The sequence below is a fragment of the Macrobrachium rosenbergii genome, chromosome 4 (genome assembly GCF_040412425.1).
Source record: "Macrobrachium rosenbergii isolate ZJJX-2024 chromosome 4, ASM4041242v1, whole genome shotgun sequence".
Classification (NCBI taxonomy): Eukaryota; Metazoa; Arthropoda; class Malacostraca; order Decapoda; family Palaemonidae; genus Macrobrachium; species Macrobrachium rosenbergii.
In genome coordinates, this window is record NC_089744.1 from 30,600,645 (window position 1) to 30,625,032 (window position 24,388).

Below are 24,388 nucleotides of genomic sequence, written 5' to 3' on the forward strand. Positions count from 1 at the left end.
GTTTTGGGTGGGGAAATACACTGGGAGAAAACCCGGCTGTTATGTTGATGTTAAGGAACGGTTCCGCGCATTCGCAAGTATTTAGGAAGCCACATGTTCAAGAAGGGATTGGCTAAGGAAATCTATCATAAAAGGAACCATACTAACCTAACGTACCCTAACCTAACCTAACAGGCCTCGTTATTTAGCAGGGAGTTACGCCTCCCGGACACCCCGATTACGGAAACTCCACTTTTTATACAAAAGTTCTCTTATAACACTGCGCATGCGCGGTAGCATTCCAGGCTGGCCAGCATACAATGACGTATCAGTTCTGAGGTAAATTCTTGATAAGCAGCCAAAAATACTATAGAAATATTCAATTTCCAAGGTAAATACTCCATGTGGAGTTGTTCCACAGTTTTACCTCACTTCCTTCTGATCAGGAAAATGCAACACCTATAAAATTATAAAGTTGCTCAAATTCATTGTGTTTAACATGTTGATTATGCATCTAATTTTCATGGTGGCTTCATGTGGCTTGTAGCTAGACTAGAGGGTAAAGTTTTACTTTTTAGACCAACTCCACTAGCACGAACGTCTGTTTGGTACCAGCCCCACTGGCTTGAACGTAAAAACCTAGCTAAGACATGAAATATATCAATAACATTAAAACTGCAATAGATTTTGATTTTGGTATGTTGTTAGTAATAGGCTATGCACCTCACAAGGTGCACTGTGTAGGCATTACTGTACGGGTGTTTGGAGCACCCCTTCAGCCCTTTACCTCCATTCCTGCTTCCTTTTTTCGGTCTTGCTGTCCAGCACCTCATAAATGTTATTTCTTAGAGCAATTGCCGGGGGTGGGGGGGGCGAGTTCCCACAGTTCCACCATTAGATCCTTGTACTTTATTTCCTTTATTTTCTGGATCTCTTTATCTTGCTGTCTAGCCACTCATACACCCTCTTTCCACTGGATTAAGCAGTGAATAACTGGAAGTGCCATAGTGTTTGGCTTGACAGCTTAAATCTCATTAATCAGAACATCAATTTTTACTACTGGAACATATCCCGTATCTCAAAAATAACTTGGCCTTCCTGCCTGGCATGACAGCCATTCTGTAGTACAGGACAATGTTACTGTTGCAAAACTTGTGCACTCATTACAGTAAGCTAAGTCTTGCCAAATTCAGTACGATGTCAAGTTTGGTAACCTACTTCTGGTACTGGAATTGCTCCCATCTTGCTGACAGGAATCCATCTTATGGTTCCTAATTTGAAGTGGTTTAAACGGGAATGATGAGAAATTCAAGCAGTATGTGAAAGGCATTTCTGTTAAGTAAAAATTAGTGTTATTTGTTGGTTTAATCTCATGATCCAATTTCCAGAGTATTCCCAAGACTGAGACCTTGGACCTACAGGAGTATCCGGAGACCGTATGTCAAATGAAACAGACCTTTACGTTCTCAGAAAAAAAAAATAATAATTCCCGGAAGTGCTATAGAGACCTAGAGACAAACAATAATCTCTTTTTCAACAGTTGTAGTGCCCCTAACAACTTTACTCTTGTAACATTTTGTGAATTTTTTTCGAATTTCCATAGATTATTATGCAGTAGCTATATTCATTCTTCCCTTTTGCATTCAGACCTTGTCAAATTTTTCTGTGAATTTACCCTGGACCATTATTTCAAGAGAAAAATCTTGGGCCACCTGTATTATGAGTAACTATAAAAAGTAGACAAAAATGTTCTGGGTTGAAATACATTTATCATAAACAATTTTGAGAAAAAATGTAAATAGCTGACTTGCAATATTTTGCTATGAAGCATGTACAGTACTAGGATAGGGCCGAGTATAAACTTGAAGTGACTGGCAGTGCTACCAATACATAAACAGGAATATATTTATTTAGTTATGTTCACAGCAACAATCATCTTCTACTGCTGAAGCAGTGACGAGTCTCCATTTCAGGAGACCACAGCATTAACTGCTTCATGCGCACGGTTCTGACCGCCCCCCTCCCCACCTCCCCAACCACCCATCTGCCATTTTACCCTGAGTGATCTATTTACCCATTCTACTTATATATAAAATTTTCTCACACTTTCACTGTTTTTCCATCCACATATACCAAGCAGGCACTTCATTAATTCTTGGTTCATCTGGTTTATGGGGCCCGTAGGGGGGTAGTTCAGTCAATGAACCTCATGCGGTGCACTGTACGCATTACCTAAGGTTCTTTGCAGCGTCCCTTCGGTCCCTAGCTGCAGCCCCTTTCAATCCTTTTACTGTACCTCCGTTCATATTCTCTTTCTTCCATCTTCCTTTCCACCCTCTCCTAACAAGTTGTTTTTTGGTGTAACTGCGAGGTTTCCCTCCTTTTACACCTTGAAAACTATTTTACTGTCAATTTCCATTGAAGTGGTGAATGACCTATTTCCCAACGCTTGGCCTTTGGCCTAAATCTTATATTCAATCTAGTTTATGGGAAGGCTTTTCATGTGCCCTTTTTCTCCTTTAGTACTTACTGTACATCCTCCTACTATCAGTTCCTCTTAAGGAACGCTGTAGGGGTCTTGGCATCAACTTCCAAGGTAGGACTTTGGAATCCATTTGAACAAAGTTAATGAAGATTCCGATATTGACCTGCTTCAGTGGAATGATTGACTTCCAAATATTGCGTACTAGCTTTTGCCACCAGAACATCGGTTAAGAAAGGAAAGAAAGTGAAATGTCTGTAGTCTTACTTTCTTAACTTTCTTACTGCTGTTATTTGTAGTGTCATTCACCCCAGAGTCCCGAGAATCACGGTTATGGAGGGAATTTGCTTCTTTTCAAAACAGATCACAGCAGGTGCTGATTTATAAGAGCATACGATTGTGGTGTCAGTCAATAATTTGACTTAACACTTACAAACATCTGAGGCCCAATTGGAGTCATTTGATAACATAAGTGAATAAAGTCTACACAAGATGTTATGTTAACTTACAGATTATTGATATTCCTCTCCAACCTGCATACAGGTGTACGACACTGGGGACAGCAGAGACTCTGGAACGATCGTCGTGGCTATTCATGAGAAGGAAGGCTTTGTGGTGGCCTCCAGGAGTTTCCCAACATTCAACCCATCAGAGGGTCAAGTCCTTCAGCGATTTCTCAAGTCAATTCAGTTGAGTCGCATCGTGATTGTGGCAACAATGGTTAAGTATCGTGCAGCAAGCATCCTCCCTTCTATTTTTCTCTCATGAAAAGAAGTGTCAGTTAGTGTGATATGGTTATATGAGAAAATTTCCTAATAGTACTTTATCTAGAATTATCTTTTTGAGCTCCTTGCATAAACATTTTCTATTCGTATAAAATCCTTTCTCTCACGTGGACAAGGTTTCACGAAATTTGGTTTAGCCATATGAAGAGTTTCCAAGTGACGCCCTGATTGTGATCTGTTGTAGGGTTTCAGCTGTTGCGTGAAAAGTTCTGAGTACTAAAATAAAATGTTTACTGATAAATGTATAAGGGAGGACCTTTCAGCTTCTTTATTTCAAGAGGTCAAACGGGTATTAAATTAATGATACTAGAAAGATAGAAGATTCCTTTGAGGCTGATTAACACGATCTGATGTTTATTTAACATCCAGTCATAGAATTTTCCTACTATGTTCCCTGAAAGGAATAGTCTGAAATGCAGAATTCCAGTCGTCTGATAACTCTGAATCCACCGCTAAAAGTCTGGCGTACATATTTGTTCCACACCTGCCCCCTCAAGCCCATGTATTTGGCACTGCCAAAAAGCACAGATTTTCCCATTCTGTGCCCCATAATGTTAACAGTTAGCTATAGATATTCTTTCCACATAATGCTTCTCTGCTTTTATATACCTGAAATGTTTCAATTCACAAAATTTTCAGTTTCCCAGTGAAATAATCTGTCATGCAAACTCAAGATACATCTGTGTCCTCCTCTTCCATACACTGAACCTAATAATGCTAAAACTCAAAGAATTTTCTTGTTAGACTTGTTCATGTGAACATCTGGTGTTCATTTATAGGCTGCCATTTTTATTGGTCAAATATCTATTGTGGCAAATCCGTAGGCTGTCGGCTGGTTGTTTTCATGCGGCGATCCTGAGTGGGACACCTCTTGTGACCCATTTTCTTATTTTTCTGACTGTGTCTGAAAGCCAGTTTGGATAGTCTGACTTTGCTGGGGTGAAATTATATACTCTTAGAGGTTTACTTCATTTACTCAACAGTTGAATGGGCAGAGCAGTTTTGACTAAATGACTGGCTGACTGAACAACTCACTGATGTGAGTCCTTAGTTGAACTACAAATACATATTTGGAAACTATCCCTTTTCATCTTACTACCTGATTAATTTCTACTGATAATTGAAATTAATATTAGTCATACTGTTATGGGCAGATGATTGGATATTCGTTTCACTCGTAAACTTTTGATGACTCATTTGGGGAAGGCTCTGAACAAAATCATTCTCTAAATAAAATACACAATGGAAGCCAAGTTAGCGACAGATTTACTTAGATTAATGTCATTTTCGTGTGCCTTTTTCATTTAGCCAGAAGGAACCAGATACCTTGCAGAAGCTGATTCCGCCTTGGCCGAAAGAGGGTGTAGGGGGTCAGCTTTGCTGGCGATTGGGGAGGCCTGGGCTTGCGTCCTCAGTGTTCACCAGGTATGGGAGGTTGTAGTTACCCGACCTGCCTTGTCGATTGAAGAGAAACTCTCTCACTGGGAGATCACGGCTCGTCTCCAGCAGTCGTTGGCGTTAAGTGTTCATATCCCATCGAGAAACAGTTAAGAGCGAAACTTGCCTTTCTGTATAATAGTGTAGACAAGGAAACTAAGCGTTTGAGAGATGTAATAGCTTTTAGGAGGCTACCAAAACATATTTTCCAGTAATGTACAGGTTTATATATCTATATGTTTATACTTTTTTTAGATTCCATTACCCAAAGCCTGTATTTACTGCTGGCACAAATGTTGTTGATCAGGTACAGAGTGTGACTGGCACAACAGAGCAGACTTAACGGCCCAGCGAGACTTCTGTAGGAAATACGATGGCTTCCCTGAGATATGTCGATGCAGTCGACCGATTTTAAGTAATCTTGCTTTTACTACGGCTGTGAGTAGTGCGTTATTGTGATTCTTGTGTGTCAGAAATTTCAGTAGTCACTAGTTAATGATTAGATCCCATACTCGTAGCCTCTAGAAACAAATCTTTACAAGTGAGCTACAAAAAAGATGAGGTGCACCAGTAGAAAGAAGGATGCGAAATCCTCCAGGATTGAAACTAGCATTTCTGGTATTTAATAGGTTTATTTTAACTCTCTGTAGCCTTGGTGGGCAGTTTACAAATTGTGCTTTAAACATCTTGGCAAACGGTAAATATTTGAGGTATGGTAAACTGTTAATCAGGTAAGTACCTCATAGCGAGCAGAAACATTTAGTTGCTGGTTATGGCTATCTTACATTACACTATGAAAACAGGAACCAAGAAACTTCTTTCGAAAGGTTTTTTTTTTACCTTAAAGACGAAAGGTGGCTCATTAAAAATCATGCGGGATGAGACTTTTCTAATTTTAAAAATGAGTTATTTCTGTGTGGTAAATGTAAGCTGGAAAAATTCATAGGATTCATGAGAAAAAAATATCAGCACTGACTTCCTTGCTTCATCATGTCTTCTTGTTTTCAGGAGAAGATGGAAATTCGAGAAACGATCCCTTGTGTCATTGTTACGTCAAAGCATCCCTACAATATCTATAGGTAAGTTGGATAAATCACGCGAAATAGACACCAAATTTTAAGTTGTCCCTTTGGCACCTAGCTGCAACCCTTTCATTACTTTTGCTGTAACTCCGTTCATATTCTCTATCTTCCATCTTACTTTCCACCCCCGCCTAACAATTGTTTCATAGTGCAACTACGAAGTTTTCCTCCTGTTAGGCTATACCTTTAAAACCTCCTTTACTCTCGGTTTCCTTTTCAGCGCTGAATGACCTCATCGGTCCCAACGCATGGCCTTTGGCCTAACTTTTATATTCCCTTCCAAAAGCCTAGTGTGGCTCGAAACTTGCGTTTTTTTTTTAAGATTAAAGGATGTCTTTAGAACGGGTTGTTTATTTGCACTTGGCGTAAGACAGTCACTCTCTGTACAGTGACTTGTATCCGAATGACTTACACGAGGTAATAAAATATAATTTTGATGTTTTTCTCTCTCCTAAGGTTGCTACTCCAACTGATGAAAATAAAAGGCACACAACAGACGCCCTTTATAGTTCATATAGAAGGGGACGTTCCGGCAACAGAAGAACTGATAAAGCTTTTCAATTTATCTCTAAGGTAGGAAGGGAGCAGGACTTTTCTTGCAACGAATTTGTCAGCTAGCAAAAACTAGTATTCAAATCTGTTGATTTATACCTCACATGAAGTGGATGAATTGCATTGAAATTGTAGCATTTCTGAATCAATTAATCATATTTTATCTCAACAATAGAAAAAAATGTTTCATTTGTAATAACAGAGTTTTAATGAGTTCATATTTTGAAAGGAACATCTTACAAACATATTTACTGAAAGTTCGTATCGTATTCTTCGCCAGCAAACGCGAAACCCTCCAGCCGACAAGTGATTTATCAGTTGCAACGTCCGCTATTGCAAATGTCACCTACCACGCCATCAGCGAGACCTTTGCGAGATTTCCTGAGGCAAACAAGATAATCATTCTTGAAGACGATCTTATCCTGAGCCCAGATTTCCTTTGGTATGAAACACTCTCTCGCTCTTTGTCATTTTGTTCTTGAATTGTAGCCTCAGCGTTACGTGCATTTCAACATATGGACAGAGTTCATCATTTAAACTGTAACTGTCAGTATAGGTTTTGTGTATTTATCTTCAATGCAAGACAATGTATTTTATAACCACGAATTCAAAGAGACATTAACAGTCGAACCCCGATGTTGTCCCTTTATTTAAAGGTATTTTCAGCAAACTTCGTCGATCCTCGACGACGACCCAACTGTTCTGGCGGTGTCAGCTCATCACAGCCAAAGTTTTCCTGGACGCGGTCTCGACCCAACTCGAGTTCTCAGGGGCCGGGCTCCTCCCCAGTGGGGTTGGATGGCTAGTCGCAAAATTCTACAGAAGTGGATGCCATCGAGTTGGGTAAAGTGAGGGCTATTGTAGCGTTCCAAGTTCTGCATGATTGCCGCTGCTTGCGGTTACACGAAGTGAGAGGCTCAGTAAAGGTGAAAAAGGAGATCGAATTGCTTTCACACATTCAAAGAGACGGTCTGACGCCAGTAGACAAGGGTGAATAAGGTGGTCGAGAGTCTAATGAAATATGAAAGAGATGGAACGCTGCGCAGTTGGAACCTCAAAAGTTCAAGCGCAGATGCAATGCATTAATACCCTAAAACAATTCACATTGTTTTATCATTTATTTATATTTTTAAATATTTATTTGTGAAATTTATTAATTTATGTTTTTCTCTTTTTTAATAACTGATCTCTTCTTTCTGTATTTCCCATTAACTTCTGTTACTTCTTTCTAATGAACACCATATTCTTTAGAAGCTTGAATTTCAAGTCAGTGGCCCCTGTGGGCTTGTTCCATGTGAATAGGTTTCATCTTCTGAATAATGATAATAATAATGGGAAGTTACGTCAGTACAGGAGTGAATCCTAGCGAAGTACTTCAGACGACGAAGAAATCGCCTGGAAGAGAATGAATGAATTGGGAGGTCAATGAGTACAAGGAAACATATCTTGGTATAAGATGCCAGTAGAGTGATGCTGGAAGCACAATGCCGTTCACCGTCACTGGAATGAGTAGTTTGATCAGTGAATGAAAGGTGAAGACCGAGACGAGCTACAGATCTGAATGAGTGGAGGTGGTCAATGAAAATTCGAGTATTAGTTGAAGTGACAATTTAGGATTTTTGGGAAGGAATGAAAAGCTGAAGAAATGGATGGGGATGTGAGATGATGGGATTGCGAGTTGCTGTGGAATGGTGTAAATTTTATCATTATTATTTTTTTATCACAGTCAACCTATTCGACTGGGTGGTTTTTATAGTGTGGGATTCCGGGTTACATCCTGCCACCTTAGGAGTCCAGCACTTTTCTCACTGTGCGCTGTTTCTAGTAACACACTCTTCTGCATGAGTCCTGGAGCTACTTCGGATCTAGTTTTTCCAGATTCCTTTTCAGGGATCTTGGGATCGTGCCTAGTGTTCCTAAGATCATGGGTACAATTTCCACTGGCATATTCCATATCCTTCTTATTTCTATTTTCAGGTCAACATACTTAACGATTTTTCTCTTTCTTTCTCATCTACTCTGGTGTCCCATGTTATTGCGACATCGGTGAGTGATACTTCTTGATTTTGTCAATCAACGTCACGTCTGGTCTATTGGCACGTATCAACCTATCTGTTCTGATACCATAGTCCCAGAGGATCTTTGTCTGATCGTTTTCTATCACTCCCTTAGGTTGGTATTCGTACCACTTATTACTGCAGGCTAGCTGGCGTTTCTTGCACAGGCTTCAGTGGAGGGCTTTTGCTACTGAATCATGCCTCTTTTTTTTACTGGTTCTGTGCAAGCGCCGGACATTCGCTTGCTATGTGGTTTATGGTACCGTCTTTCATATTGCACTCCTGCATATGGGTGAGATGTTATTTCCATCTATTGTTATTTGGACCTATCTGGTTCTTAGGGCCCGATCTTATGCCGCTGTTAGTATTCCTTGTTTCCTTCTTGAGTTCTCCCCTCTGTAGCCATTGCCATGTTACATCGCTGGCCAATTCTTTATTCCCCTGTCTCTGTATATTTCTGGGTCTTTGTCTACTTTTATCAGTCCTTCTTCCATTGCAATCCTTAGCCACTCGTCTTCACTGGTTTTCAGACAATGCCCCAGTACTCTGCTCTCGATTTTGACACAGCCCTCTATGCTTAGTAGCCCTCTCCCCGCTTCCTTTCGTGTTATTTATAGTCTGTCTGTATTTGCTCTTGGGTGTAGTGCTTTGTGTATTGTCATGTGTTTCCTAGTTTTCTGGTCTATGCTGCAGAGTTCAGCCTTCATCCACTCCACTTCTGCGCTGTATCTGATTACTGGTACTGCCCATATGTTCTTTCCTGATCGTGTCCTCTATCTCTTGGTGTTTTATATCCTCTCCTTCTATTATCCCCAGGTATTTGTATCCTGTCTCATCTATGTGTCTGTGATGCTATTCCCGTCTGGTAGCTTTATCCCTTCTGTCCTTGCCACTTTGCCCTTTTGTATGTTGACCAAGGCGCATTTTTCTATTCCAAACTCCATCCTGATGTCCCCAGGTACAATCCTTACAGTCTGGATTAGGGTATCTATTTCCTTGATGCTCTTACCATACAGCTTGATGTCGTCCATGAACATCAGATGGTTAATTCTGTTGCCTCCTTTCTTGAGTTGGTACCCAGCATCCATCTTCTTGTCATGGGAATCATGGCTACTACGAAGAGTAGTGTTGTCAGTGAGTCGCCTTGAAAGATCCCTCTCCTGATGTTAACCTCTGCTAGTCTTATCCCAGAGCTTGTAAGTACTGTATTCCAGTTGTGCATTGTATTTTTAAGGAAGCTGATGGTGTTTTCCTCTGCCCCATATATTTTCAGGCATTCTATTAGCCACGTGTGGGGTATCATGTCGAAGGCTTTCTTGCAGTCAATCCATGCCATGCTTAGGTTGGTTCTCCCTCTCTTACTATTCTTCATTATCATTTTGTCTATCAGGAGCTGGTCTTTTGTGTCCCTACACTTCCTTCTGCAGCCTTTCTGTTGGTGGGGGATGGTGTCTATATCCTCTAGGTAGTTGTGTAGCTTTTCACTGATGATACCTGTTAGTAACTTCTGCATTATTGGTAGGCAGGCGATAGGCCTGTAGTTACATGCTACATTTCTCTTGTTCTTGTCTTTCTGTACTAATGATGTTCTCCCGGTGGTCATCCATTTGGGCGTATGGTGGTTTGTGATACAATGCTGGAGTTGTTATGCTATTCGAGTGTGTAGGGCCCTGAAGTTTTTGAGCCAGTATCCATGGACTTCATCAGGACCTGGGGCTTTCCAGTTGGGTATTTTCTTTAGTGGGTGTCTGACTGTGTCTATCGTGATCTCGGTGAATCTTTGTTTTATTCTCCCCATTTCTTCTGCCTTGATTTCCTGGAGCCATGTTGCATGTTTGTTGTGTGATACTGGATTGCTCCATATGTTTTCCCAGAGTCTCTTACTTGGTTCGGCTTCAGGAATTTCTGGTGGTTGTCTTCCCCTCTTAGTTGGCTGTATAGTCTTTTCTGGTTGGTTCCGGAGAGATTGTTCTTTTGGTATCCTTTATACCTGTTCATGTACCGTTGAATTTTGTGTGCCTTGGCTTTAAGCCTCTGTTTTATATCTTCTGTTGTGTTGTTTAGTCCCTTCTCCTGTACATTGTATTTCTCATTCAGTTCCTCTCTTGTTTTCTTGCTTCTTAGCCTCTTTTCTACCATCTCTTTCAGTTTACCCAAGTCAGATCTCATCGCCATGATTTGTTTTTCCAGGCACTTTTCCAAGGCGGTTGCTGTTTTGGTTTCTGTTGGGTTGGTTGTGATGGTGTTTATATCCCCATGAGTTCTACTACTAGTCTTGTGCCTGCATATGCCAGGTTATTTGTTTCTGTGATACTGATGGTGTGGATTAGTCTCAATATTTCATTAACTTCACTTGTTTTTTTCCCTTAGTTTCTTTGTGCTGTAGGCTTTCATGGAGGGGATCTTTGTTCTCTCTGTATCTGGCTTCATCCATTGATCTTTTCCACCCATTCCGACTTCTCTGTTATATCTTCGATGTTTCCTTGTGTGTCGTTGTTTAAGAGGCGCTAAAGAAACGAGCAGGAGAAAGTTACTGCTGATTTATTGAGGACACAGGCAGTTTATATAGCGGCGAACTGAACGGCATGCCGAGGAATACAATGAGAACCAGGGTGACCTGAGGTCAATAACATTTAACGATAAATACAATGAATAAATACACTCTGAGTTGCAAAAATGGACAATAATGAAGTTGTCGACATTCTGGTACATGAACAAAAGAAACATATGCCATACAAGCTAGTAATAGGTAAATATTTACATAGATCAGTTTAAATGATTGGGTATGGCTGATCCTGTGTGACCCGTTATCCTAAGAGCGGCATAGAAAACGGGTTGCCATCATAGAAGACCCGCTTAGCAGGGACTTTACAAATCCTCCCCCCCCCCGAGACGTGGGTAACGTCTCATTAATCCATGTATCTGCTGTGGCGCTGAAGAGTGCCGTGTCTATGCAAGGTGAGAGGGGGGCTCCGTTGTGCATGGGAGTGGCTGGCTGCGGGTGTGGGCGGATGTTTCCGGAGGCGGCCCCGTGACCTCCTTCTGCGGCAGCCCGGCTACGGAGACGACTGCTCAGGCGGAGGGTGCCGTGCGGTGACGTCTGTTTCCTCCTCCAGGAGGGCAGGCTTGATGTGGTTGATCGACACCCAGTTGCCTTTTCCGTGAAGGGCGAGGCAGAAAGCCTTGTTGTTCCTCTACAGCACATGGAAGGGCCCCCTGTAGGGCCTAGTCAACGGTAGGCAGACAACGTCATCCCTGATGAAGACATGGGTGGTGGAGGACAAGTCGGGAGGTGTGAAGGCGACTGACCTGTCAGTGTACAGTATGTCCGCTTACAGGGGGCGACTTGGAGCACGCCGTATGAGTCCGTTAATGATGCTGGTGATTTGCAGACGAGAGTCAGCACACCCAAACGCTGGTTATAGTGCCGTCATGAGTCTGCTAGAGGCATGGGTAGTTCCTGGAGCCAAGACTAAGTCGCCATGTGAGTCCGCTAATGGTTCCGGGAACCACTCCGGGGTCACCACTTTAAGAGGTGCTAAAGAAACGAGCAGGAGAAAGTTACTGCTGATTTATTGAGGACACAGGCAGTTTATATAGCGGCGGACCGACGTCACGCCGAGGAATACAATGAGAACCAGGGTGACCTGAGGTCAGTAACATTTAACAATAAATACAATGAATAAATACACTCTGAGTTGCAAAAATGGACAATTATGAAGTTGACGACATTCTGGTACATGAACAAAAGAAACATATGCCATACAAGCTAGTAATAGATAAATATTTACATAGATCAGTTTAAATGATTGGGTATGGCTGATCCTGTGTGACCCGTTATCCTAGGAGCGGCATAGAAAACAGGTCACCATCATAGAAGACCTGCTTAGGGGGGACTTTACAGTTGTTTGGTAGCTCATCACTCCTGTCGTCTTCTGTGGCATCGTTTCTTCTTCTTCTTCTTCTTCTTCTTCTTCTTCTTCTTCTTCTTATTATTATTATTATTATTATTATTATTATTATTATTATTATTGTTATTATTATTATTATTATTATTATTATTATTATTATGTTTAAAAGGATGACTGCATCGTGCAAATTAAACTTACCTTGAGTCTTCTCAGTTTTTCTTATGACTCACTTCTCTTGCATGCTAGCCATAAGAAAAATTGAGAAGACTCAATATAAGATTAATTTGCACGATGCAGCCATCCTTTTTAACAAGACATGCTTGAGGGAGGGTCTGCTTCTTTCCTATTATTATTAATATTATTACTGAGATGCATGATGCACAAGTATGTGAGAGAGGTGCGAAATAATGAGCAGGAAGACAAGTATGTAAAGTCCCCGCTGAGCGGGTTTTCTATGGTGGCGACCTGTTTTCTATGCCGCTCCTATGATAACGAGTCACGCAGGATCAGCCGTACTCAATCATTCAAACTTATCTATGTAAATGTATACCTGTTACTAATTTATTTGCAAATGTTTCTTTTGCTCATGTGTCAGAATGTTGTCAAGTTGATCGTTGTCCATTTTTGCAACTCAGAGTGTATTTATTCATTGTATTTATTGTCAAGAGTAATTGACCTCAGGTCACCCTGATTCTCATTGTATTCATCGGTGTGACATCAGTCTGCCGCTATATAAACTGCCTGTGTCCACAATAAACTAGCAGTAACTTTTCTCCTGCTCATTCTTTAGCACCACTTAAAGTGGTGACCCCGGAGTGGTTCCCAGAGCCACTAGCGGACTCACACGGCGACTTAGTCTTGGCTCCAGGAACTACCCACGCCCCTAGCGGACTAATTACGGTGCTGTAACCAGCGTTCGGACGTGCTGACTCTCGTCGGCAAATCACCAGCGTCATTAACGGACTCACATGGCACGCTCTCAAGTGCATATTGACGACGAGTATTCCACTCCATTTAAGAGGGCTAGAGTGAGCATGGACACGGACATTCCCTCCCACGTTCAGTTAACCGCGAACCTTGCAGACTCCCACTCATATCACCGCCGCCCCCACCCCGCCCCCCGCGCCAAGATTCACGTGCTCCTCCACGCCACTGCCCACACGCTTCCCTGCCTGGCGGGACAAACAAAAGCCACCCTCGCCATAAATCTGCCACCCTTCACACAGAGAAACCCATCATCATGGTTTTTCAGGGTCGAGGGTCAGTTCAGGCTGGAGGGACTCACGGACGAGGTGCTGCAAGCTGACGCAGTAATCAACTCCCTGCCAGAGGAGGTCTACAGGAAACTCCTCCCGTGGGTGTCCGCCACACGCCCCCTCACCTACTGCCACCTAAAAACATTCCTCATTGAGACTTGCTCCCTGCCACTCGCTGAGAGGGCCGCCTGTGCCCTCGACCTCGTCACCAACCCACAGCATGACCAGAGCATCATGGAGTCGTGGGGTGTGATCCAGGACCTCCTAACCCTCCCCGGCACCGACAGCAGCGGCAAGCAGTCTGAAATCAGCCTGTCGAGGGAGATCCTCCATCAGCTCCTCCCGGAGGTCCGAACTCAGGTCCTCGAGCCCTACACCATGCCGCTCGAGGACTTGATTAGAACGGCGCAGCAGCTGACCAACTCCGCAAGGGCAGCGAAGCGGGCATCAGCGCCCGCACACCCCATCAGTTCCATTCAGCAGGAGGAGGGCGCAGAGGAGGAGATGAGCGTTGTCACCAGAAAGCGGCCAGCATATCATCACAAGAAGAACCCACTGGGGTCTTGCTACTACCACCAGCGGTACGGCAAGGACGCCTGGAACTGCCAACCCCCTTGCTCATTTGCCCATCCAAAAAAACGGGGGAGGCGGCGGCCAACAGAACAGGCCGCCATGGCAGCAGAGGAGCCCAGGAGCCCAACAATATTTCCACCATCCAGGGAGGACCGCAAGTGCCCGCCGGACCCCGCTGCCATCCTAACGGCCGCCAACGGGTCCCCCATCCTCTCCTACGGCACCAGGCTCCTGTCGATCTCCATCCTTGGCCGGAGATACACGTGGAACTTCGTCATCGCGGACGTAAGGACCCCACTCCTGGGCGCGGATTTCCTCGCCCACTTTGGGCTGGCAGTCGACGTCGGTTGCAAGCGTCTCCTCGACACCGACTCCTGCCAGTCCCTCCCACTGGCACCGGGACTCAGCGTGCCTACCATCTGCTCCGTCGCCCCCCACCAGTACGCCCAGCTGCTGAAGGAGTTCCCCGACGTATTCAAGCCCGAGCTCCGTCAGGTACCTGGGGCCCCAGCAAAACATGGCATCTACCATCACATAAAGACGAGGGGCCCCTCTGCACATGAAAAGTTCCAGAGGCTTCCCCCTCGGCACCTTCAGGAGGTCAATGATGCCTTCACCAAGATGGAGCGGATGGGCATATTCAAACTTATCAATGTAAATGTATACCTGTTACTAACTTATTTTGCATATATTTTTTTGCTCATGTGTCAGAATGTTGCCAAGTTGATCATTGTCCATTTTTGCAACTCAGAGTGTATTTATTCATTGTATTTATTGTCAAGAGTAATTGACCTCAGGTCACCCTGATTCTCATTATATTCCTCGGCGTGACGTCAGTCTGCCGCTATATAAACCGCCTGTGTCCACAATAAACTAGCAGTAACTTTTCTCCTACTCATTCTTTAGCACCTCTTAAAAGTACTGCTCGTTTATTGATGTTTCGGATTTAGCTGGCCTTGTGCCAGCACGGGCTCTTGCTCCTAGAGCAGCCCGTAATAGTTTCTTGATGAAGTGATCCGCTTATACAGTGGCGTGCGGACGTCTGCATACTTTGCAGAGACCGCGGGTACAAAGATTTACAGGTGACCTGAGGTCAAACTATATATCTAAAAAAACAGGACAGGTTCATACAGAAAGCATAATGATTAATGATGTCTGATGTATTACAAAAATACTCCGTTACATGTACATAATGCATGATCATTCGGAAAGACAATAAAATACATAATTTACAAATATAGTAGTAGCATGGGTTTTCGGCGACCCCAGGTCGATGTGAAGGCACCGCAGAAAACGGGATGTTCATTATAGAGAACGCGTTGAGCCGCGACTTTACAAGTAGATATAAGCAGGCATGTGGTTTACAGTTGTAAACCGCCCGCTTATTATTATTATTATTATTATTATTATTATTATTATTATTAGTAGTAGTAGTAGTAGTAGTAGTAGTAGTAGTAGTAGTAGTAGTAGTAGTAGTAGTAAGATAGCATGAGAGCCCATTCACAATTTTCTTTCACGCTGGCTGTTGTTGTGGTGCCTCCTTAAGTGCACACTAATCCAGAAGCCTTTTTTGTCATAACTTCTAATTTAATGTACTCACTTTCAAAATCTGTTCTAAATAAAAGTCTACTAGTGATGCAACATTCCAAAATACTTGAGCACATTAGAACCGAAAGCTACAGTCCTTGGTGGGGAAGGGTGACCTCAGTTGTACCCTAATGGGTATATAGGCTATGATGTAGGACTTTAAGGTGGGGGGTGTTTGTTTGAGGCAGAAAGAAATCAAAGCAAAAACTCTTCTTTGATAATCAGTCGCCTTGAAAACTTTGTAGTGAGAGTTGTCAATCTTTGAACTCATCTTTCAAGTCATCAGTTGTGTCCATTTCATCTTTACACTGTGAAGTTATTTTCTTGTCTCCAAGGGAGGTGACTGGGATTACTGGCTCATGGAAAAACAAAAGACTGACGGAATGGAAATAGTTTTCCCTGAGCTTTCAAGGTCACTGCATGCAGGCAGTGCGGGAACTCACATTACTGGAATGGAGCAAGCAACGTTTTATAACTTACAAGCTGCTAATGGCCAGCGCAATGTCAACATTTCAAACTTGCCCGAGTGAGTGGCTTCCTTTTTGTTCTATTATTGAAAAACCAGTAAGCCAGCTCATTTTGAATTTTGAATACTGGTAATTTGGTTTCCTTCATAATTCTGTAGAGAATAATACCAGCATGCTTTTAACTAACTTGTTTCTCTTTTCCCGAAGGGTACGGAAAGAAGTTTATGCGTCGAAGCTCAGAGAGGACATATCAGTGGCTGTGGCTGCATCTTTGACAAGTCCAAGTCACTGTAAAAATCAACTGCAGTTACATCCTGTCCAGGTTAGCTTTGAAATGACTCCCACAACATTAACCATTCCCTACTCTTACAGTTCATGGAAGGTTCATCAATGGTAAGTTGAAACCCATTGCACACTGCACCATTCACCCAGATTTTGCAGGAACTCTGACGCTTCTTTGATGTTAAGGCTCCACCTTTTCCAGCACCTCTTTCAAGCCGTGTAACTGGCCCATTTTCTTCGCCTCCTTTCCCCTACTTCTGAAGTATACAATCTTTCCATCAGCTTCTTGTCATCCATTCTCTCCACATGACCAAACCACCTCATAATACTCGCATCAGAATGGGTGACAGTGATTTGGTCATGTGGAAAAAATGGATGACATTGGTTTGGTCATGTGGAGGAAACGGATGACAATGGCTTGGTCATGTGGAAGAAGTGGATGACAATGTTTGGTCATGTGGAGAGAATGTATGACAATGGTTTGGTCATGTGGAGAGAATGGATGACAGTAGTTTGGTCATGTGGAAAAAATAGATGATAATGTTTTAGTCATGTGGAGAGAATGGATGACAATGCTTTTGGTCTTGTGGAGAGAATGGATAACAATGATTTGGTAATGAGGAAAAAATAGATGTCAACGATTTGGTCATGTGGAGAGAATGGATGACAATGGTTTGGTCATGTGGAGAGAATGGATGACAATGTTTTGGTCATGTAGAAGAATAGATGACAATGGTTTGGTCATGTGGAGAGACTGGATGACCATGGTTTGGGCATGTGGAAAAAATAGGTGACTGTGATTTGGTCATGTGGAGAGAATGGATGACAATGTTTTGTTCATGTGGAGAGAATGGATGACAGTGATTTGGTCATGTGGAGAGAATGGATGACAATGGTTTGGTCATGTGGAAAAGATAGATGGCAATGATTTGTTCATGCAGAGAGAATGGATGACAATAGTTTGGTCATGTGGAGAGGATGGATGACACTTGTTTGGTCATGTGGAAAAAATAAATGATAACGATTTGGTCATGTGGAGCAAATGGACAACAATTGTTTGGTCACGTGGAAAAAATAGATGAAATTGATTTTGTCATGTGGAGAGAATGGATGACAATGGCTTGGTCATCTGGAAAAGATAGATGACAACAATTTGGTCATGTGGAGAAATGGATGACAGTGGTATGGTCTTGTGGAGAGGATGGATTACAATGGTTTGGTCATGTGGAAAAAATAGATGAAAATGATTTGGTCATGTGAAGAGAATGGATGACGAGGGATTGGTCATGTGGAGAGAATGGCTGACAGTGGTTTGGTCATGTGGATAGAATGGATGACAATGGTTTGGTCATATGGAAAAAATAGATGACAATGATTTGGTCATGTGGAGAGAATGGATGACAATGATTTGGTCATGTGGAGAGAATGGATGGCAATGGTTTGGTCATGTGGAGAGAATGGATGACAGTGGTTTGGTCATGTGGAAAAAATAGATGACAATGATTTGGTCATGTGGAGAAAATGGGACGACAGTGGTTTGGTCATGTGGAGAGAATGGATGACAGTGGTTTGGCCATGTGGAAAAAATTGTAACATTGATTTGTCCTGTGAATAGAATGGATGACAATGGTTTGGTCATTTGGAAGGAATGGATGACAGTGGTTTGGTCATGTGGAAAAATAGATGACAGTTGTTTGGTCATGTGAAAAAAAGATGGATAATAATGACAAAAGTTTGGTCATGTGAAAAAAATGGATGACAGTGGTTTGGTGATGTGGAGAGAATGAATGACAGTGGTTTGGTCATGTTGAAAAAATAGGTGACAATGATTTAGTAATGTGGAGAAAATGGGTGACAATGGTTTGGTCATGTGGAAAAATAGAATAGATGACAATGGTTTGGTCATATGGAGAGAATGGATGACAATGGTTTGGTCATTTGGAAAAATGGATGACAATGGTTTGGTCATGTGGAAAAAATAAATAACAATGATTTGGTCATGTGGAGAGAATGGATGACTAAGATTTGTTCATGTGGAGAGAATAGATGACAATGGTTTGGTCATGTGGAGAGAATGGATGACAATGGTTTGGTTATTTGAAGAGAATAGATGACAATGGTTTGGTCATGTGGAGAGAATGGATGACGAGAAGCTGGTGAAAAGATTGTATACTTCAGAAGTGTTAGGGGAGAGGAGGAAAAGAAATGGTTTGTCAGATGGCATGAAAGAGGTACTTACTCCCAAATTCTCATGCAAACCACCCTCTTCCATTCTTCCACCATCCGTTTTAATATTATATACGTGTCAGCCTCTTCTACCAGCCATTTTAATATTACTCTTGCGCAGCATGACTCTCAGTTTTCTCCCCTTATATGAGAGCTTTGTTTTCATTATTCCGTCAAAGCTTGTTTTTATCATTCAACCATCAGAAGGTTGTTTTTATTTGTATAAATTAGTATGAGTCCATCCGCATCCTTATACAATTTGTGATTCATGAAAACTTACCAAATTCAGTCATTGCAGGGGTTAAAAATAATACCACAAAATAGTAAAAATACATATAAAGGAGGCTGAGCGTTTTAAATAAGTAGGAAACTAAAGTTACAGATTTAAGCAAGGCATTTTGCGTTGTAAACTCTCAGTGATATCAGTTCTTTCAGTGATCATAATTTGGGAAATAACTTTCCAGTGCTTTTTCCTTCAACAGGGAGGCCCTTTCATCATATACGTCAATAATCGCCCGGAATGGTACGCCGTCATGATTGTAAGTGCCAAAGAATTTGCACAATTTCTTCTTCATTCTAATCTCTCCAGGCAGGGAGCTCCAAAATACCAAATTAAGCTCCCCCCCCCTCGAAATGTTTTGTATTCGTAGATAATTCACACACGTTAGTTTAAAAAATATCAGAAATTCAATACTGTGTATTCGAATACTTACTTGCTGAGGATGTGGCCTCAGCATCATTCCTTTTGTAGAAGGGGAAAGAACAGCTGTCAGACCTATGGAAACATTATTCCAGGAATGGCAACTGGAGGAAAAAGTTTTTTTTCATTGTCTTTCAAGTAGCAACGGTTCTGAAGAGTTTGTTAAAAGGCTAGATGGGTAGAATGTAGGTAAAGGGCCGCCAGGTTCTATAAGTTACCCTCAAACTTCGACGTATTTTGACAAAGTTAAGAAGCAAATATCTGTGTAGGAAAAAATGAAGAAGTAGATTAATCAAATCGGGGTAATAGAGAAGTACGTGAGATGTTCGATCACAGTTCAGCTTCCACGAAAACGAGAAAATTTGGTGTTAGAAAAACAGAATGGGTGTTGGTGGTTATCACTACGTGTGTGCCTAAACATCTCTCCAGCGTTTCTGTTGACTGGTCAACCGATCTATCCAGTGCAGTTCCCGTAGGGGGGTTAGTGCGGCGTCCCTTCGGCCCCTAGCTGCAACCCCTTTCATTCCTTTGACTGTATCTCCATTCTTCATCTTTCTCTTCCGTCTTACTTTCCTTAACCCTCTCCCAACAATTGTTTCATGGTGTAACTGCTTTGAGGTTTTCCTCTCAATTTCCCTTTCAGAGCTGAAGGACCTCATCATAGGTCCAAGCGCTTGGCCTAAATTTTTTGTATTCCAGTGCAATTCCATGACTACACGTAGTCTATCTTATTTGTTGTAGAATAAAAGGTATTTGGTATTCAGAATTTGCTTGAATGCACTGCTACGTGATAGCATCAGCAAGTACGGATTTGTGCAGTGACTACTTTTCCTGTACCTGTTTTATGCTCGAGTATTGTGTTTCTTTGATTAAACAGAATGTGTTCGTTTTTGTGTGGGAAGCGCAGGAACATCGCTCATTAAAGAAATTTTTGAATATTGCCATTTGTTTTGTTGATTTGCTCAAGGTTTGTCTAAGAAACGTCTTATTTTTTTTGTTCATGCGATGCAAAATGGGGTTGCAAATAGATTTTGATCTTATTTCTCATTTTCATGTCACGCTTGAAAACTGCTTTTATTAAAAAGTTGGAAATGAGAACTGAATTTGCTTTGCTACTTCACAAGGCAGTTCCAAATTATTATTAATTACTCAGTGTATGTATTTTATTCAGACGCGTGATTCCCTCAGGCCAGTATACTATGTCTAGACTCCAGAATAGTACGTGAAATGGTTAGCTGATTTCCTGTGGGCACCAGAAGAGTTGTAAGACTCAGGCCTACTTAGATGAGAACAGTGAGAAGTGAAGCTAAAGATTAGTCGAGATTTGTGGAAGACAAAACACAGGAAAGACGAGAGTGGCAGAATTTCACAGAATTGCATGTTACCATTTGTTGCTCATCGAGGCGACTTTAAAATTTGATGCAAAACCTAATAAACCTGAAGATGTTTTGGTACACACATTTAATCAGTTTGCTTTGCAGTGTCTTTGTTATATATCCTTTTTTTATATACATTAAAGAATTCAGTTAGCGGCCAAATCCATTCTGATAGTGTGTGAAAACACTATAAGGGTATGGAAGAAGGTTGCAATTGTTTAATGTCATGGAATGGGTTGTATTTGGTTTGCTTTCTACTACAAATAACATTTACTCGAAATTGTATCTTTTCTTTCACATATGTGAATACTGGTTTTTATCAGTTTTTTTTTTTTTTTTAGTTACATAACAGTACATGCATCATTGATATGTAGCTGACCGTGAATATTCTCATAAATTTCCGTATACTTCGTAATATTTGTAATAATGGCATGGCAAGTGCAGTCACCTCTATCCAGCCACAAGAAGTCGAAGACCGAGCTTATTCTTCTTCTTTCCTCAGTGTTTTAGGGGCTTCATGAGTGACGTGAGAGAAGAATTTGAGTACGTTCAGCAGCTGAGTATAGCAGGGGAAAAACTGTTCGTGGTGAAGTGTCCCGAATCCCCTCACTGGTAAGTATAAAAAATAGTAAGTGCCAGTATTCACTTCGGAAATTAAGAGAGAAGTGCTACCTGTTAGTATTATTTTTGTTTCACCTCTAATGTGCGAGAATTCACTCGAAAGCTTGTTGTCCACTTCTGTGCCAGGACTGTCCAGATACGGAAGAGTACCCAACAAAGACACTTCCAGTCAGTTGTTGCAATGATTGTGTTATTTTCATTTTCATTCACTTCTCATGTCACCGTTTCTGCAGGTGAAGATTTCTCTTTTTTCCTCCATCAGTTGTGTCATAGAATATGTGTTTTCTTTGGTTATAATTTCCAGAAATTTAATTTCATTGCTTGCGCTGTTTTTATTTCCCGGTTTTACAGTTAATCTCAAACTTGTCTCTTGCAGTGCACGGATACCTTCTGGTTACGCAGCGGTTACCAACGATGACGAAGTGATAGAAGCATTCTGGGGGTTGAATCTGTTCCGAAGTAGCCGGATCGTTAGGACGCCCTTCAGAATAAGGAGGAAACCACAACATATAATGGAAGAAGTCGAACTGCAGAACGTCGACTTTGGCTACACGACACTGAGCCTCGATACTTCAGATCTGATTTCTGATGAAGCTTTTGTATTGCCTTTAATTAATAATGCACCTGAATCTGTGACGTCAGAAAATCAGGACGATAACGTTCCTGGCAGCGTTAAAAATCCCGATAGAGAATATGATGTAGATGTACCTGAAATAAATGAAGAATTTGAGGGTACATACAGTGATAGAGTAAGACGAACAACCATTCAGACCGAACATTCAAACGCTCAAGTCACAAGTGAGGAACCTGCCCTAGAAATCCCGTCTATTCTCTCTCCAAATCTATCATCGACACCAAGAGAAATCGCCAAATCTTATTCTCCAGGGGCCCCTTACGGGTCTTCACTGAGTTACTATTTATCATGCATCACTGCACAGTGCATAGCCTCTGATCCTTTGCTACAGATTCACCAATTGCCAGACACGCACAGGGCAACGGCAGCCATGTCTCGGGAGGAGAAGCGGATTCCTTATGATACTTCTGTCGAATTTACTCTTCGAGACTATTTTAGTAATAGTAATAACATCATTCATAAATGGCTGTCGAATAAAGATTATTAGTAACTGGAACTACTTTTTCTAGCGTTGCCTGTTATGCATAATAGGCAGATTCCCCCATTGTTTGTTTTTTATATGGACAGTAGTTGAAGAGAAAGTGAAGCTTTAAACGATGTTCAAGTGTAAAATTTGCAAAAATGGGGGCAGTATTAATAAAAAAAAAAGGAAAACACTAAAGATGTCTTGTAAAAGTATTTGTCATTAATCATGGAAAGTCAAGCAGATAACAAGAAGTACAGAACTTTTTCCAGCTTTTACCAGAGTAGGAGTAGTATAAGTAGTAGTGAATGGTATTTTCCTTTCAAGCGGCTCCCTTGTTCTTTCCATTTCTCCTTTGTTTGTGCTTGTTTAAATATGTCGTCTCCGTAGTACTAGATATTTTTGATAAATGCCTTCCTATTTTTACTTTTTCATTTCGACAGATCTGCGAGTAGTAAGATATTAGCTATCAGTTTCTCGATGTTCTGTTGAAAATTGAAAGGAGAGGTTTTGCCTTCTCAGCGGTTCGCACTGGATGGTGCTTTAAGACATGAAGACAGAAATTTGAATTCTGTGTCTGACCTATTTCTGAAGGCACAGCAGCCTGTTGGAGATTTTATCGTTTGGATGTTTGCTGCTGTGCCTTCAGAAATAGAGGAGAAAACATAGAATTCAACTTTTCTGTCTTCGTGTCTTAGAGCACCATCCAGTGGGAACCGTTGAGAAGGCAAAACCTCCTCCTTTCAACTGAACATCGAGAAATTGATAGCTAACATCTTACTGCTAGCAGATCTGTCGAAAGGAAAAGAATTAGGAAGGAATTTATCAAAAGAGACAATAAGCTTAAATAAGCACAAAGGAGAAATAGAAAGAGCAAGGGAGCCGTTTGAAATGCATATCCCATCCACTACTAGTAATACTACTCCTACTCCCATAAAAGCTGGACAAAGTTCTGTGACCACGAAGTGTTTATAAACATATGTAAGCATTTGTAAACTTTGAATATGCCCTCGCTCTGAAACTTCATCACACACGAGGTTCAACTGCGAAGCTAAAAGGTATTTAGAAGTTTCTCTCGAGCATATTTTTTTTTTTTTTCGAATGACTCCAGTAAACTTGCACTTTGAATTTTTTTCAATGTGCCATTTGATTCAATTTTGCATGTTAGAATATACTCCAACAGTGCCTGTCTATTAACTTTTAATACCCTTTTGCGTTATTTAACTCCTCTTTTAGCGAGAAAAACTTATAAGTAAAATCGTGCGATTTTTCAAAAAGTGGGTTTCATGATAGAGATGATGTTCTGTCAGTAGGTATTTCTGTCAGCATTCATTCAAGGAATAATCTAACAAATTTGCGAGATTTTAAACCGCAGCACTCAGGTGCACTTTATGTTTTTTTTATAGAGCGACTTTGACCTGGTTCATTTCAAACGAGAATTTTTGAGAGTTTTGAAACAAATCTTGAAAATGTATCACGGTTCGAAAGTTAATAAAAAAAGGCGTTTTATTAAAGTTAACCCATCGTTCTTCTTGATACACATTAGTGATGCCTTCATCTTTAAAAACACAGAACATATACGGGATTTTGTCGTTAGTACACCTCACACGGTGCACTTAAGGCTTTTTTGTAGTGTCCCTTCGGCCCCTAGCTGCAATCTCTTTCATTCCTTTGACTTTACCTCCATTCTTATTCTGTTTTTCCATCTTCCTTTTCACCCTCCCAACAATTGTTACATAGTGCAACTGCGAGGTTTTCCTCCTGTTATCCTTTAGAACCTTTTTACTCCTAGTTTCCCTTTCAGTGCTGAAAGACCTCGTATGTCCCCACGCTTGGCCTTTGGCCTAAATTTTATATGCTATTCGTCAGACACCTAATCTCCATCCAGTTTCTTTACCCCTTAAAACAATATGTTCAT

At 41.5% G+C, this 24,388-nt stretch overlaps 1 protein-coding gene across 1 annotated transcript; it reads left to right on the forward strand.

Annotated features, from left to right (window-relative positions):
- The first annotated feature begins 291 nt into the window (after nucleotides 1–291).
- LOC136838355 (protein O-linked-mannose beta-1,2-N-acetylglucosaminyltransferase 1-like) lies at nucleotides 292–22,498 on the forward strand. The gene is made up of 13 exons (XM_067103266.1): nucleotides 292–370; nucleotides 3,005–3,181; nucleotides 4,555–4,792; nucleotides 4,991–5,121; nucleotides 5,692–5,762; nucleotides 6,222–6,338; nucleotides 6,598–6,759; nucleotides 6,974–7,160; nucleotides 16,037–16,227; nucleotides 16,376–16,490; nucleotides 19,159–19,215; nucleotides 21,255–21,364; nucleotides 21,750–22,498. Exons 2-13 carry the CDS (start codon nucleotides 3,179–3,181, stop codon nucleotides 22,492–22,494), a joined length of 2,127 nt encoding a protein of 708 aa, XP_066959367.1. The 5' UTR covers nucleotides 292–370; nucleotides 3,005–3,178; the 3' UTR covers nucleotides 22,495–22,498.
- The last annotated feature ends 1,890 nt before the right edge of the window (nucleotides 22,499–24,388 follow it).

Bases quoted from the DNA above. Each gene is read 5' to 3' on its own strand.
- LOC136838355 (XM_067103266.1), top strand. The intron at 6,339-6,597 runs GTAGGAAGGGAG...ATTCTTCGCCAG, and splicing joins CTTTTCAATTTATCTCTAAG to CAAACGCGAAACCCTCCAGC. The intron at 6,760-6,973 runs GTATGAAACACT...CTTTATTTAAAG, and splicing joins CTGAGCCCAGATTTCCTTTG to GTATTTTCAGCAAACTTCGT.